The sequence below is a fragment of the Girardinichthys multiradiatus genome, chromosome 10 (genome assembly GCF_021462225.1).
Source record: "Girardinichthys multiradiatus isolate DD_20200921_A chromosome 10, DD_fGirMul_XY1, whole genome shotgun sequence".
In the NCBI taxonomy this organism is placed as follows: Eukaryota; Metazoa; Chordata; class Actinopteri; order Cyprinodontiformes; family Goodeidae; genus Girardinichthys; species Girardinichthys multiradiatus.
Window position 1 is genome coordinate 5,799,976 of NC_061803.1, and position 16,238 is coordinate 5,816,213.

Below are 16,238 nucleotides of genomic sequence, written 5' to 3' on the forward strand. Positions count from 1 at the left end.
AGGGAGGGAAACAGATATCTGGTGAGCTAAAGCTGACAGTCTGTCTCCTGAAGGCCTTTGACCCTGCAGTCACTGTGTCTTTAATGAGAGAAGAACAGATAGAGTGAGAAGTTAATAAAATTACTTATTTGATTATGATTTATGAGTCCAAAATGGGTTCGGTCTCTATAAGCTTAGAAAATGAAACGGTGGAATGGATATTGACTGCAAGTAGAATGGAGTCTCACTGGAAACAGCTGCGTTGGAGGAAACCACGTAAATGTAAAACAAAGTTTCACTTGGTTAGCTTTATCTAATTTCCATAGAAAGTCATTTTCGCAAACATTCGTCCAATAAATAAACCATCTTGTTTTTCCTTTGACAACCATTTATAGTGATGTGAAATAGATTTTGCATCATTATAGATTTCTTGTTCTTGCTTCTTTGTCAGTTAACTTTTTCAGAAAATCAAATCAATTGTGATATTAGACTAAGCTAACATGAGTAAATGTAAAATACAGATTTCAAATGATTATTTCAATTATTAATGGAAAAACAAACGCCCGTCATATTTACTCAAGCCATGTTTGTCACCTTATTTTTTGACCTGAGACATTTTAACGGGGCGGAAAAACTCCCAAAAAACAAAATAGATTTGTAAGAAGGCAAATGCTTGTTTACTGCATTGCATTTCCTAGAACTGCTTACTGTAGATCATAAAAGTTATTAATATTAGCAGAGTCAGCTAAACTTTTTAATCTACTGTGATACTGACGGTAATATTGCTTGGCATGTGGTACTTAGCAATAAAAATGATTACTATATATACACCAATAATTTCCTTATTATTAGAGTCTGTATAATATATTATATTATATATATATTGGCTTATTCAATGGAAAATGTGGGTATCCTGGGGATCAAAATTGCTCAGTAAGCAGACTGAAAGCTATTCACTCTTTATAAAACCCTCGGTTTTATAAAGGCTACACATGAGTACCTCAAGGGATTGGACTTTATTCTCTGTTACCATGAGAACTGCTTGAAAAACATCTAAAGCTTTCAAGGTCAACACTCTTATGTAAAGGGGGAAGTAGCGTTTTTCTGACGCTGTATAAAAGTGTGATAAATTAGAACCCATTACCGAGTCCACTTGACCAGTGTGCACAAGATGCGCCATATTTTACAGCCATTTTTCTATTAAAACTTACTGCGTTGTTCCGGTTATGGTGGACGTGGACATGGCGGAAAACAGTTCCACCTTATGGCATCAAAGCTTAATGCATTTAGGGATGCGTTATCAGACCTAATCTGTATTTAAAGGCTTTCTTGCATATCATTTATGCAATGGTTTTGTGTATTTCCTGCAGGTTTCGGCTGAACTTTTTCAAAATAAAAGAACCAGAGCTCATTTAAAGGATTTTAAAGCACTAATGTTACCTTGTCACACATCGAAACTTTACAGCGCAGCATGGTGAAAAGAAAGTGCTGTAACCAAGCATAGCAGTTTGGTGTAACATCTTGATTCTCACACATTTTACATGAATGCATTAGCTGATCTCTTTTTAATATGTTAATATACAAATATATAGATCCATCAAAAATAACTTAATATCCTAATATTTAGATAACTGTCCCTTAGCAAGTTATAGGGAAACCAAACAAACTTCTTATGATCATTAACAAGCTTCTAGTATAATTCTGCTAGGACATGACCACCCAGATTAGTAGTTCATTAAAACCTGCTCGTTTGCTGCAATGTCCTGCAGCTGTTAAGCATGGTTATGGTAATACTGTGCTGAGAGCCAGTGATACTGGTGCATGGCACAAAGTGAGTGGAATAATAGAGGATCCTGATATTTATTTTTTACCTCAAGTCAAGAGCTAGGTGGATGAAACTCCACTTACTGTATGATTTTCAAGACAAAGATCCTGAACACATCAAAACAGGCTTTGGAAATGTATGAGAAAGGCTAACATGGACTGTCTAAAAGAGACTTCTTAAAGATCCCATTGAATATTTGTTAACTAAGCTTCAAAACAATGCGGAGAAACAAATGAGCCCTAACAATACTGCCAAATCTCCAACCTGTTTTACAAAAATCATTGAAGTTCTTTTCACCTCGTGAAAGCAACAGTTCAAATAAATAATTCAGACCCAAAAACAATCCCAGATTGAAGCCCATGATGAACGTGCAGGTGCATCTTAATAAAATCTAACAAATCTATATGTTTCACTTTTTTAATTATTGAAATAAATCAGTCAGTCAGGGGCTGCACGGTGGTGCAGTTGGTAGCACTGTTGCCTTGCAGCAAGAAGGTCCTGGGTTCGTTTCCTGTCCGAGGGTCTTTCTGCATGGAGTTTTCATGTTCTCCCTGTGCATGCATGGGTTCTCACCGGGTACTCCAGCTTCCTCCCACAGTCCAAAGACATGCCTGTTAGGTTAATTGGTCTCTCTAAATTGCCCTTAGGTGTATGAATGAGTGTGTGCTTGGTTGTTTGTGTGTTGCCCTGCGATGGACTGGCGACCTGTCCAGGGTGTACCCTGCCTCTCGCCCATAGACTGCTGGAGATAGGCACCAGATTCCCCGCGACCCACTATGGAATAAGCGGTAGAAAATGACTGACTGACTGAAATAAATCATCTTTAAGGAGTATGTGCTCAGTTAAAAGATGCATTCTGGTAATGGTATAAACTGACCTGCAGTTGAGCCCAAAATTATACAATCATCTGGACAATTTGGAAATTTGTTTCTGATTGGAAGTGAGAAAAGCATCTTTTCAAATGTAACTATTTTTTTGAAAAAAATGCATTATTTCAGAAATGGCATGCCAAAAATGATTTCTACCTTTCTCAATAGTCGATGGAAACCCCTGGTCTAACAGCAATAAAACCCTTCTTATAACTGCTGAGCAGCTTTCTGCATGTTTCCATTTGTATTTTGGTGACGAGCTCCAAGACTTCAAGGTTGGATGACCTACTTGCCATCACCCTAATCTTTAGCTCCCTCCACAGATTCTGGTTCAGAATATCTTGGCCTCTCCAAAATATTACTTCCAGTCACAAGAAACATGTTGGTAAAATTAAAATATTACTTTAAACCTAAATCGACCAGGGGTATGAATAATTTAGGACTTATATTCATCTACATGGTATTAAACATTGATCTACGTGGCTTCTGGGAAAGAAAAACCATAATATACCCAGCTTTAGTAACAAAACGTTTTTATTGGCTTCTCTAATTCGTTCATCATCTCAATAACAGGTATAGCCTGGGAAATCATAACACAAGGGGTCTAGAACGAATAAGACAAAGGAACTGCAGGGTGGGGGGGCATCTGCTACAAAAATTTGGTATTGAGGTGACAGAAAAAAAGCCGTACAAAATGTTTTCATGCATATTGGAAAAACAAAACAGATTTTTAGTGTTTTTGTACATTTTTGTAAACAATATCCTTCTAGAGATCATATCAAAACACATTATGGCAAGTAACAAAAATAAGGGATATAATGAGAAGAATGTTCTATGAGGCATCTATAATTCAACACTGCTTGGTGTGGATGTTTTTTTTTTTGTACAGAAAACAAAAATAATACATTTGCATTTTGATGAGTCGTTTGCTCTAAAATTGTAAACACAGGCAGTGTTAAATGATTATACAATATGTCGAACCTATACTACAAATATGTCCACTACATACATAAAACGCGTGTCCCTGCTTTTTTTTTTTTTAACGCTTTAATGATATGAGGTATATTTAGGTCAATCTTTTTGTCTTTTTTCTTTCCCCTCCATCTCATCCACTCATTTTTTGTCTCTTTAAAAGCATAGTGTGATTGGAGTGAAGTTGCTGGTCAGTCAGTCTTTGTCCCCACGTGATCTGAGCAGCTTCGAAGTCTCTGGTGGAGCTGTGGTGTTCACAGACATGGGAAAAGGAAGGGGAGGGGGTCACAGGAAACCAACTAAATTAAATATCAACCCTGGCTGCCGGACAGATTGGCTTTAGCCAAGGAAGACAAAGAAGGCCATTGTTTATTCTTGTGAATGCAGGGCTGCATTTTGGGTTAGGAAGCTGGATTGAACTCAACTTTGTTTCTGGACTGCGTTACTGAAGCTGTTTCTCGTAATCGAAAACAAAACAGAAATAAGGGGAGGGATTTGTTGTAGGTCCGTGATTATTTGCCTAAAAGAATTTGCTACAGAGTTTGTTTGAGTGATGCTATTGGTAAATAAATAGAAGGATATGTAAATAACATACCCATATAAGGGATCCAGCATGTCAGCCCAACTCTCAAAAACACTTAAATACAAAGAGGTACTCTCAACATATTGTATAACAAAATTATGGCAAATCATCTTTTTACAATATCACCTGAAAAACCGCAAAGAAAAAGAAGTCCCACCCATCCTATCCCTCATGTTTTACCGTTCAAAATAAAAAAGCAACAAAATACCCTTAAATGCCCACAGGGGCCTCGTAAAAAAAAAAGAAAAATCACTTGCCCGACCCACCCTTTAACCCTCCCTCCCATTCACAGTTTTCTCCTCTTAAAAACTAGCAATAACCGTTAGCATAATAATCACGTATCACACATGCAAATTGAATGGGTTATTGATGTTTCCAATGATTTGTTTAAAAGTGCTTGTCGATTCCATTGACACAAAAAAGGAACAGCAAGGAGTGGAGTAGAAAAGTGGTGACTTGTAAAAAAATGTAAAATAAAATAAAAAGATCACCGTCTGAGGCTCGTTGCATCCCGCAGTTATTTCTGGATAGAAATGAGTCACCTGACGCTACAATACTCAGTAATGTTGAAACGTCTTGGTAGGAAACGTGCCGCATGAAACGCAACCGGCGACTCTGCTACAGCTGACAGAAATTCATGTAGAAGAAATGTGGATGTCTTCACATTGACACAACAGTACCATAATCTCGACAAAGCTAAGCGAAGCACAAACCGAACATTACCGTGTATTGTAAATTTTGTTGTTCTTACAAGTAATAAAATAAAACAAAACTAAAGACACGAAAAAGCTTTGTAGTCTCAAAATACGCCTGTAAAAACTGTGCTAATTGCATCTCATAATACAAAGTCTTATTACACAATTTTGCCTATTTTCCTGAGTTTATATGTTTCTTGTAACAGACAATATATACTTTTTTTTTGCCATTTGAATTCTGGGCCTTTCCCTGACACAATGTTATTATTATTGAAATCATCAACATTATTCATTACTTTACAATGGTATGATGACTGATAAAAATCACAAAGAGTTCAGAAAAAGAAGGAAATAAAACAACAAAAAAAAAACAAGCAAGTTCATAGCTACCCTCTAAATTTTTTTTTTTAAATTACATTTAAATCTACGGTACGTTCATATCAAAAATCACTACTCTTAAACAAAAACGTAGGCGACTACATGATAAAAATGAGAATATCTTTAAAAAATTGCATTTTGAGGCCATAGAAGACCCTCCCTGGTCATTTTGTATTAACATTTCATGGCAGTGTTCATAAAAACAAAACTTTGCTACAGGAACAAAATTGGAGCGAGTGTGGGGGTCGGGTGGACAGCGAAGAAAAATGGCCCCCCTTACAGGCTTAACCTCGTCTGACCCTTATCTGAAACTTTGGCTTGTCGGGGTTTTTGATCCTGTACTCACTGGCTCACTGACGTCAGCTAACAAGCTGGTATACCCTGAGAATTCTGACACCGGAGTCCGTATTCTGTGTTCCACCTCTGCTCCTGGGTCGCTGCTGTAGCTCAGAGGGGTTCGTCGGCCAGACTTGAACTGGGAGCCGAAGGCCTGGGCAAAGTTCTCAATCTGGTACGTTGTTTCTTTTGGGGGGTTGAGCGGGGACAGGGCTGGATAGGTGGAGCCATTGGAGGCCGTCGCACTCCCTACGGCCTTGGACTGCTGCACCTTGGAGCCCTCTGCTGTGGTAGTGAGCTCCTGGGGCGGAAGGTTGAAGGTGCCCGGGGAGTGCTGCTTCTCCAGCTGTTCGGTCAACTCCTGGGACGGAGTCAGCTGCTGGTGACTGGTAGATTCCAGGCTGAGGTGGTAACCTGTCTGAGAGGGGGACCCAACGAGCATTCCGTAATGGGACTTGGAGGAGGACGAAGAGGAGGCCGACGAAGGGGGAGCAATGGGCAGTGGGGATGACACGGCAGGCGGGTAGCCGCAATCTAGAGGAGAGGTGCTGTATGTGTGTTTGTCGGAGAACAGGGGCCCCGTGGGGCTGGAACTGCTGGACAGAAGGGGGAATGGACCTGTTGGGCCGAGGCTGGGGAAGGGTCCGCTATGGCTGGTGCGCTCCAACGCCTGAAGGAGGAATTTTGAGTACTCGCTCATTACTGCCGTTTTGTCGCCACCGTTGGGGGAATCATCATCCAATTCAGGGGTTACAGGGGCTGCTGGCTGGAGATCCACATGGTGTGGGTGGTCTGACAGGTCAAAAGTCACATCATGGTGGGTTCCCTCAGGTTTATGGCTGTAATGATCAAGCAGGCTTTGCAGTACCTCGTCTGGAATGCCTGATTTATCGTGTTTAAGTTCCAGCGGCGAGGAGTCCAGCATGGCCAGGGTTGGCTCCGGCCCCAGAGAACCCTGGATCACGTTGTTACCCTGGGACGCCATGTGAAGGGAGCCAGCTCCGTAATCATTGTTGACCGCATGGAGATAGCGCCGCTTTTTGACAAACTGCATTGCATCATCATAGTTGCTGCTGGTGGTGGGACCAGGCTTATTGCCCTCAGGTCCCTGGAGTAGACCCATGTTGTCGAGGGCAGAACCCTCAACATGATCAATGGCATCAGGCTTGTGACATAAAAGCTTCTGTCCATCAGCACCATCTTCCAGGGACAGGAGGCCCTTGTCTAGCCCTTTGCGTCCAGTTTTCTTAAAGATCAATTTGGGGGTAGGCCCCTGCATGGTGGGATCAGAGCCTGAGGGGTGCTCCATACTGAAGTCCTGCAGGCCCAGGTCTCGGGCCATCCCCCCAGAGGATGCTGCTGCTGAGGCATTCTTTTTCTTCTTGCGTTCACCACCTTCGCCGATTTTGGACTTTGCCCTCTTTCGTCCAGAGGTGGTTGAGTTTCCCTGAGAGAGTGAATAGCTGCCTTGGCCTAGCTCTGCTTCATTGAGCTCCAGCATGCTTGGATCTAGAACCTTTTTTATGGCTTCTCCACAAGTCCGTTTGTGCTTCAGTAACCGGTCTGTTCTTGAGAAAAACTGAAAGAAGAAAATATGACTAGGTTTACACATGGAAAAAAAAAAAAAAACAAGTTTTTTTTTTTTCCCCCGCAAAAGAAAATACAAACACCTAGTTGAACATGTGAAGTTACACCCTGACTTGAGTGGTACCCAGTTACCTAAACACTAATGGATGAAAGAAAACTATACCCCACAAACTAGTTTATCTACATGAAAAAAAATGGAATTTAAAAACAGAAACTATGGAAAATAAGTACATTACCTGTTGGCATGTATCGCAGCGGTAAGGCTTCTCGCCGCTGTGTGTCCTTTTATGTCGCTCCATGTGGTACTTCTGGATAAAGCGCATGTTACACTGGTCACAGCTGAAAGGTTTTTCCCCTGTAAAAGATAACAGTAACAGTGTCAGGATCTGCGCAACTTCAGCAAAGATTATGGCAGGAAGTGATACATCTCACATTCTAGAAATTCAACTGCTCGGACTCACCACTGTGGATTTTCTCATGCCGCTGAAGAAGATATTTCTGAATGAAGCTCATGTTACATTGACTACAACGGAAAGGCCTCTCACCTGTTCGACCAAGAACAAAACATTTAAAACATTTAATTTGAATGTCAGTCAGTCATTTTCTACCGCTTATTCCATAGTGGGTCGCGGGGGAGCTGGTTCCTATCTCCAGCTGGTAATCCAGTTGGTAATGTACAATAGTAGTAAGCTAACCTTCCATTACTACCTGCTATTTTGATTGCAGAACAGAATTTACTAAAACAACAGAAGTGGGGGACAAGGAGGTTTTCAGCCTTCTTGAAGGTCAGCCTAAAACTCTTCCTAAAATATACATTTAGTGTCAAGCGTCTCCAACATTTCCAATGTTGTAGACCTAGGGTTCTGGGAAAGTCAATCCATGTCTGACATCATGAAAATGAAATGCTTCTATTTGAAGCTGCACAATATATCGCAAATATATTTTTCATCGCCATTTTAGTGTACAATATTTATATCCTTGGAATGTAATAATAAGTGTTGTGAACTTCTATTTTACATGCTAAAAAATATTTAGCTAGCTGGACAGAGTCTCAAAATGCTACAGGTCACAGAGTGATGGGAGCACAGATATAAAAAGGAGGAAAATAAGAAAATAGGCACCTATTGCAACTGATATCGTCACTGCAAAATGTACCAGTATTATTGCCATCGCAGGATTTTCTAACATCGTGCAGCTCTACTTTTACTCCGTTTAATGATTCATTTTTTTTGTGAATCTAAGTGTGAAGTGAGCACATTCTTTCATCAAAAAAGTTTCTATTCATATAGATAATGTTTAACAAAAGACGATATGGATACATCAAACTGAATTTAAAGCTTAAAAAAATCTGTAATTGATCTAAATATTTTTTGTAAAATAAAAGAAAACAGTACCATGTCTTTTTTGTAGAATTAAAAAAAATCAAATACACCTGTAATGAATCCTCTTTCACCGTGTTCATAGAAAAGGGTAAAATGCAACTTAATTGTCTTGACTCAGATTTTCTGGATTTTATTCTGTTTCTATGGAACATCACTTTTGGATAATATTTCAGTGCTATCTTTTACTTAGTATCTCCGTGTTAAATTCAATTCAATTCAGTTTTATTTATATAGCGTCAATTCACAACACATGTCGTCTCAAGGCACTTCACAACAGTCAGATACATACACTCCAAGTAATCCTAACCATTGAACAGTGCAGTCGGAGTTAGCTTTTTATTCAAATTGGATAAAAAGTTTTTCTATCTAAGGAAACCCAGCAGATTGCATCCAGTCAGTGACTTGCAGCATTCACTCCTCCTGGATGAGCATGTAGTGACAGTGGACAGTCATTGGCGTTGACTTTGCAGCAATCCCTCATACTGAGCATGCATGTAGCGACAGTGGAGAGGAAAAACTCCCTTTTAACAGGAAGAAACCTCCAGCAGAACCAGGCTCAGTGTGAGCGGCCATCTGCCACGACCGACTGGGGGTTTGAGAGAACAGAGCAGAGACACAAAGAGAACAAAGAAGCACTGATCCAGGAGTACTTTCTATGGGAAGGAAAAGTAAATGTTAATGGATGTAGCTCCTTTAGTCGTTTCACCTAGAAAGAAAGAACAGATCAATTCTGATCCAGTTTTCAAGGTTAGAGTCTAAAAGAGAGCACATAGAATTAGTCACAGTAAAAGCTCAGTCAATCGCCATGTCTAGGAGAGAGAAAGGGTTAAACACTAAAAGACAGGGCTCTGTGGATCATCGGTAGAGGGTGAGCATTAAGATGTTGCCAGCAGAAGCTCGGACGATGCCCCTCTCCAGAATGGTGTCACAGGTAGACACAGAGCCAGGCCAGGTGTACCTTCTAGGAAGAGAAAAGAGAGAGAAAATAAAGTTAAAAGCTGAAATAACAGCAAATAATGCAAAATTGGAGAGTAGTGTGAGAATGTAGCGAAGAGGGTGAAAGTGGTCATTATGTCCTCCAGCAGCCTAAGCCTATAGCAGCATAACTACAGAGATAGCTCAGGATAACCTAAGCCACTCTAACTATAAGTTTTATCTAAAAGGAAAGTTTTAAGCCTGGCCTTAAAAGTAGACATTTTGTCCATCTAGAGCCCACTGATGGTCATTGTTCTACTAAAAACCACAAGGATTGGGATACCTCTCTCTGTCAGATTGATTATAACCATTGGAAAAAAGAGGGGGTCATACAGGTAGCAGAAATGGAGGGTGTGTTTGCAACTCAACCATAACTGAGCCGGTTTAGGCTAAACCTGACTCCCCCTTACTCCAACCAACAGGGAGGGAGGAAGACTGAGGTAAAAAATAAGGAAGATGGCTCAGGATAACCTAAGCCACTCTAACTATAAGCTTTATCAAAAAGGAAAGTTTTAAGCCTAGCCTTAAAAGTAGACAGGGTGTCTGCCTCACGGACTAAAACTGGGAGCTGGTTCCACAGGAGAGAAGCCTGATAACTAAAGGATCTGCCTCCCATTCTACTTCTAGAGACTCTAGGAACCACCAAACCACAAAGTGCCCTGTTAAGGACATATGGAACAATCAGATCTCTGATGTATGATGGAGCTAGATCATTAAGGGCTTTATATGTGAGGAGGAGAATTTTAATATAATAATTTAATATAAATATGATGGTAGTACAAATATACAAGTTTGATCTTTAGCACATTCTATAGAATCCAATTTACCCTTTTTCCTACATTTTAAATATGAATACCTAATTACAGTCTGATTATAGACTGATTTGGAAATATGGAAAATGGTGTTACTGCCAGAGGATAAACCCAAATTATTAGAAAGCTGGGTACGAAGGTCCTAGACAGTTTTAATTGCAAAAGTTTATATTTTTCCGGACTCACGTTTGCAGATTTTAGCCTTTTTTTATTATACAAGTAAAAAAAGTTCCCCATAATGTTACAGCAGTTAATTCTAAAGGGCTTGGGTTTAAAAAAAAAAAAACAACGCACGCTGCAAACACCTTAATAAAATACACACTAATCAAACTAACAAATAATGACATAAATAAACAGGGAACAATCTTGAAAATGTTTTCATCAAGAGTTAAAGTCTATTTTCTTTGAAATATATTCAAAAAATAGTGGTGTTCCAAGACTTTTGCACAGAACTACATATATTGTCAAAAAGGAAAAGGTGACTTATCCTTTAAATCTTTTACGAGGTCAGATTCAAAAAGTCAAGTAAAGAATTCCCAGCAAAGAGAGTGACTAAGATGCTGAGAAACACATGAGCAACCACTGAGTCATCGCTGCAGTTAGTAAATGTCTGGTTTTGAGTGAAAGCCCCTGGATTGAAGTCTTATGAGCACAAAGCATATTTTATATTAGCAAACTCAGTTAACATGGTCCTAACCAAAGTTACTAATTTAAATCACCTGAAAGTAAAGGGTGTAGTTCAATCACACTTAACAGCCAACACAGTGACTCATAAAGCTTCCTTTCATCTGCTGCTCATTTAACATTTAATCTCTGCAGTTTTCCTGTGGCTGTATTTTTTTAATAAGAGATTAAAATAGGATACAAATACTGCAGAGTAGGACATACTTCAGATAAAATTATAGATAAGAAAAATGAAGAAGAGAATGTCTCACCTGTGTGTATGAGCACATGTCTACGTAAGTGGTAGGAGCTGCGGAAGGCAGCGTTGCAGTGCTCACAGATATGTGGTTTTGAGTTCGGGGATAGGCAGGCGCCGTCCCCATCCAACATCATAGCCTACAGAGAAGGTACAAAGAAATGGTTTTTGTTTTTTCTTTCTTTCAGACATTGTTAAAGTACTGATGCAGGTAGGGGAAATCTTAAGGATTAACCTTTGAAGAATCGTTGCGTTTCCTCCGTGCTTTGCCTCCTTGCCCATCCCCGTTGCTCCTTCGGCCTCTTCTACCTGAGGACTCTTTTGGCTCTTTACCTGGTCTTCCAGGCATCTGAAAGAAAACAACGGTTTTTAAAGAAAGCACATTTAAATGACTTCCTTAAAAAGAAAGGAAGATCCAGAGCAAAAACGGAAAAGATGAACAAAAAGGTGGACTAAACAAACGCATATATTGTTTACAGCCAAAACGGCTTCTTACCTGTTCTCCCAAGGTACGAACATTGCTGAGGCTAAGGTCATGCAGTAGCATGTTCTGGTGATTTTGGTGCTGGTTGCCAAAAGACATATCGGACATGTCAGTGCCACTCTTTCCCGTGACCCCTCCAGGACAGTTGACCCCTACTCCTCCACCCCCGCTGTAGAGGGGCATTCGATAATCCAGCTCACTCAGCCGCTCCTGTTTTATGCCCATGCTGTGGAGGAAGCCCCCCGTGTTGGCAGCTACAGGGCCTTGGTGTTCTGGGGGTGAGTCTCGCTCTTTTTTCAGGATCATCTCCTGGGGAAGCTCGCCGATGACAGACTGGGATGCCAGCCGTGTAAAGCTGGTGACGGGGGGCAAGTGGCTGAACATAAGCATACCTGGCGCGAAATTGGGGTCCATGCCTCCATTGCGCAAAAACTCATTGCCCAACTTGTCCTGAATAATACTCATGATGGTGATTTACTTTGTGCCAGGGGGGAGAAGGAGGGTAATTAATCTAATGAGGAATGCAGGAGGAGACCATTCTGAAAAAGATGACAGATAAAAAAATCATGTCTTCATGATAACAGACATGAAAAGTACAGATAGCAAAACTGAAAGCAACATTTTGGTTAATTGCACTTTTAACACCTCAAACGTTATCAGGTTTTGGTGCGATCATTACTGTGATAAGCAAGAATTACAAACATTTCAGTTACATAATAGAAACACATAAAAGGAAGTCCACTGTTTTGTGAAAAACCGAGGATAAATAGAAACAAGCAGACGATGGCAGCTAAATTGTAAGAGAAAAAAATCGATCTAATGACAAATCTCATATTTTTTTACTCCTAATGTCAACTGCAATCGCTTCTGCATAGACCACTGAAACAGTCGATCATTAAGGGGGAAATGTAAGAACATTTGAAAAAGACGTGGTATGTTTCAACATTCTTGTGGACCATTCAGGTTTGCAAGAGAGAGCAAGACTTTCAGAAGATAACAGGAAGGCTGAATGGAATACAGCAAAGAGACTGCTGTTTTAGTAAAGCTATTCACACTAACTGCTAATGAGAGCTAGAAAAACATGTTATTCACACTGTTAATTGTAGTTCCTAAAGAGAAATCTTGTAGAAGTAATTTAAAGAGTTACAAGAACCAGAGATTGAAAATCAGCCACATATCTTCTTGGGCAGCATGATATTAGAAGAACATGCAGTGCAGTGTTATTATGAAGTCTTTTCCACCGACCAACGGTAAAATAAATGCATGACTCATGAAATATGGCTCTCTACCGAGCAACCCTTTGCAACAGCGATATCACACACCTTAGCATTGTGATGCTGGTGCATCTCAAATCTTAGCTCTTAATGTCATACACTGAAGATAAATAAAAAATAAAGCTGAAATCGACTATAACCATGTACATAATGGTTTAAAGGACAAAACGGATCATTTCAAATCTGAATTTCAAATGCATGTGCCTTTACTTAAACAGACCTCATTGTCACTAGGGAGTGAGGCTACAACCTCAAAAGGATTCTTTAACAGATATCTTTTATTTGTTCTTTATTTTTTTTATTATAAATATAAAGTATGTAAATGCAGAAACACCTTATGAAACATTCATGTATGTTTATCTGAATTGGCGGTCTCCATCTTCATTGTGTAAGGGCATAAAACATGAAGCTCTGAGCACATAAAATTAAACATTTAATTGACTGTAGCTTTTATATAAAATATCTTAATTAAAAAAAAAAAAAAAAAAAGATAAAACATCTAATATGGCATTTGAGATGTTAAATCGACCTGGTATTGTTCCAAATTCAGCACCACGTGACTTGGACTGTAGCCAAACTATAACTGGTATAGTGGCTATACAGCTTTTAAACGCGCATCCCTGTTGTTTTCACACTTTTAAAAGAAGCTCAATCATGGCACTTCTAACTGAAAAAAAAGGATAAATGCAAAAGCTCGGGAGGTTTGCTACGATAGCACCAGCAAAATAATCGCTTCCGCACACTAGCCTAAAAACAAAACAAAACAGTATTTAGGTCAAATCTGGGGATACATTTCGGGGTTATATCAGACAGGCGCAGTATGGTGACTTTAAATGAGACGTGTAGCTAAACACGTACAGAGGAATAGCCTACGTAAGAATGTATTGTTTAGTCTAGACCTGCTGACCATTTGGCTACGCGACGCCGCATTGAACACAAAACGGATGAGCTTTTGTGATGCATAATAGTTAGCCAGCTAGTTAGCATAGTTAGCCTGTTACAATGAGACAATCAAAGCATCTCTGCGTCCTCAACCAAAACAATCAACCCAGTCGCCCCTAAAACCAATTTCTATCACTCAAATGAACCCGTGTTAACCTTAAAAGTCAAGAGACCACGTATATCTCCAAATGTAGTCAGTAATGTCAAACTAAAATCACCAGTGTAACGTTTTAGCATGTTACCTGGAGTTGCTATTAAGCTAGCTAATGCTAAAACAGGACTCGTGATTTAATGCGTACCCCACGTTTATTAACCCATTCAGAAAGATATTATTTTGGAAAGCACACAAGAGTCAAATTAGCTTAATAAACCAGGAACAGCATAGGCTTATTTAAATAAACTGGGCGAAATAGCACGTTTGCTTTGAAGTTATGTCTGCGGCACGTATTGCTCATTCTCCAATTCCCCAGCTTTGATGACGCCCGTGAAATCAAATCTGTCTGGCTGCGAGCAGCGCTGGCGCTCTATTTATTGATAGCTAACTTTAGCTGTAATTACCAGCGAATCAATCCTACAAAGCCCAGTTATCTCTGCGAGATATTCATCAGCGATTGTGCTCCGAGTAGTTTAATCTCTAAAAGACCGAGCGGAATCAAACGACTCACTTCGGGGGAGTTCTGTTTATAACAATCAAGCCGCCACGAGCTAGCAGGTTAGCTTCTTAGCTACCCGGTCTGAAAGCCGCATTAGGGCCCATGCAACAGAAACAATGATGCTGCGACTCCGTGCATCTCCTGTTTGCGCTTTGCCACGCAATTGTTCGCCTAAATCTCGACAAAGGCTCCACGCTCGACACAAACAAAAATCAGCTTAGCTTCCCACTCACCTACGCATGACCGCAGCTGGTTTCAAACGTGCCTATATTCTCTCCGTATTCGCCGCTGAGGGGGGTTTTATTGCCAAAACATTGTTCTCCGGCGGCCGCTGCTTTCTTCCATCTTGTCCCGGAGCGGGGAATTATGGGTGCAGCGGACGGGTCGTGAGAGGAGACAGGCGAAGGCTGCAGAGGTGTAGAGCTCAGTACTGCCGGAGAGAAAATAAGTTGGGATTTAATACATTGGCGTCCATAAAAATTGGTCTTCCTCTAATTAATTATCTCAGCTCCGTTTTCTCATTAAGTTCTCAAATGAACTTACAAGGTGAGAAACAAAATGAAAGTGAAATGTTTGGTAGGTTGGGAAACAGTTTCTGTGATGTTGTAGCTAGTCCAGTGCTTAAGATTTTTATTTCTGGTTGTTTTCCATTCTAAAAACATCTGTATTTGAGTTTATCTGTCTTTTTAAGGTAGATTTTGTAGTATTCCAGGTCTTTCTTCTCAATTTCCCTATATTACTCTGAACCCTTTGCACTGCCCTCGTTTCACTTGTTCTACAAGTTCCTGTTTTCCCAGTTTTTTCACTGTCCTTGAAATTTTCTTTCTCTATCTTTCTGCATTTAGGATGCAATTTTATTAACCTACATTCAATTGTGTTAAAGAAGTAAAGATGAAAATATTGGACATTCTATAGCCACAGATTTCAGCTCCATCATTTGTGTAGACTTATACAACTTTAAAACTAATAAAACATTGGCACCACTTTTACTTTTTACTTGTTTCCTCAAAATAAATAGATATCAGTAATATCCCACCTTTCCAATCCTGACCACATCCTAACAATTGTGAAGTGGAAAAAATCTCAAAAGCGGGAGATCCCTCCTCTCCATCTGCCTAGCTGCTTTTCCTTTCTTGCAGTCCCATATCATGAGTAACGGGAAAATGTTCTCCTGGTTTCTTTAGATCGTCCTCTTTAATGTTTCACTGGGATGGCCCCAAAATAACATACCAGCATTATCATCTCGTGACACAAATTCAAGCTTCATCACTAAACACTTCCTTCATCCAATCATCAGGATTCCATGAGTGCTTCTCTTTGGCCTGCTGGAACATTGCTTTCTTATTCTCTTTACATGTTATTGGTAACATTGACTCTTCCAGCCAATCTGCCACATGCAGCAGCTTGTTAAGGTTTGCAAGAAATCTCTTTTAACTGCAGACTGATTTCATGACCAATCAGACATGTACAGGTCCTTCTCAAAATATTAGCATATTGGGATAAAGTTCATTATTTTCCATAATGTCATGATGACGATTTAACATTCATATATTTTAGATTCATTGCACACTAA

The 16,238-nt window shown here is 39.9% G+C and overlaps 1 protein-coding gene across 1 annotated transcript; it reads right to left on the reverse strand.

The window, feature by feature from the left end:
- Positions 1 to 3,189: 3,189 nt before the first annotated feature.
- On the reverse strand, positions 3,190 to 15,052 carry znf281b (zinc finger protein 281b). The gene is made up of 7 exons (XM_047376709.1): positions 14,899 to 15,052; positions 11,809 to 12,335; positions 11,548 to 11,661; positions 11,329 to 11,452; positions 7,686 to 7,769; positions 7,461 to 7,579; positions 3,190 to 7,216 (listed from the first exon to the last, which is right to left on the reverse strand). Exons 2-7 carry the CDS (start codon positions 12,259 to 12,261, stop codon positions 5,603 to 5,605), a joined length of 2,508 nt encoding a protein of 835 aa, XP_047232665.1. The 5' UTR covers positions 12,262 to 12,335; positions 14,899 to 15,052; the 3' UTR covers positions 3,190 to 5,602.
- Between the last annotated feature and the right edge of the window lie 1,186 nt (positions 15,053 to 16,238).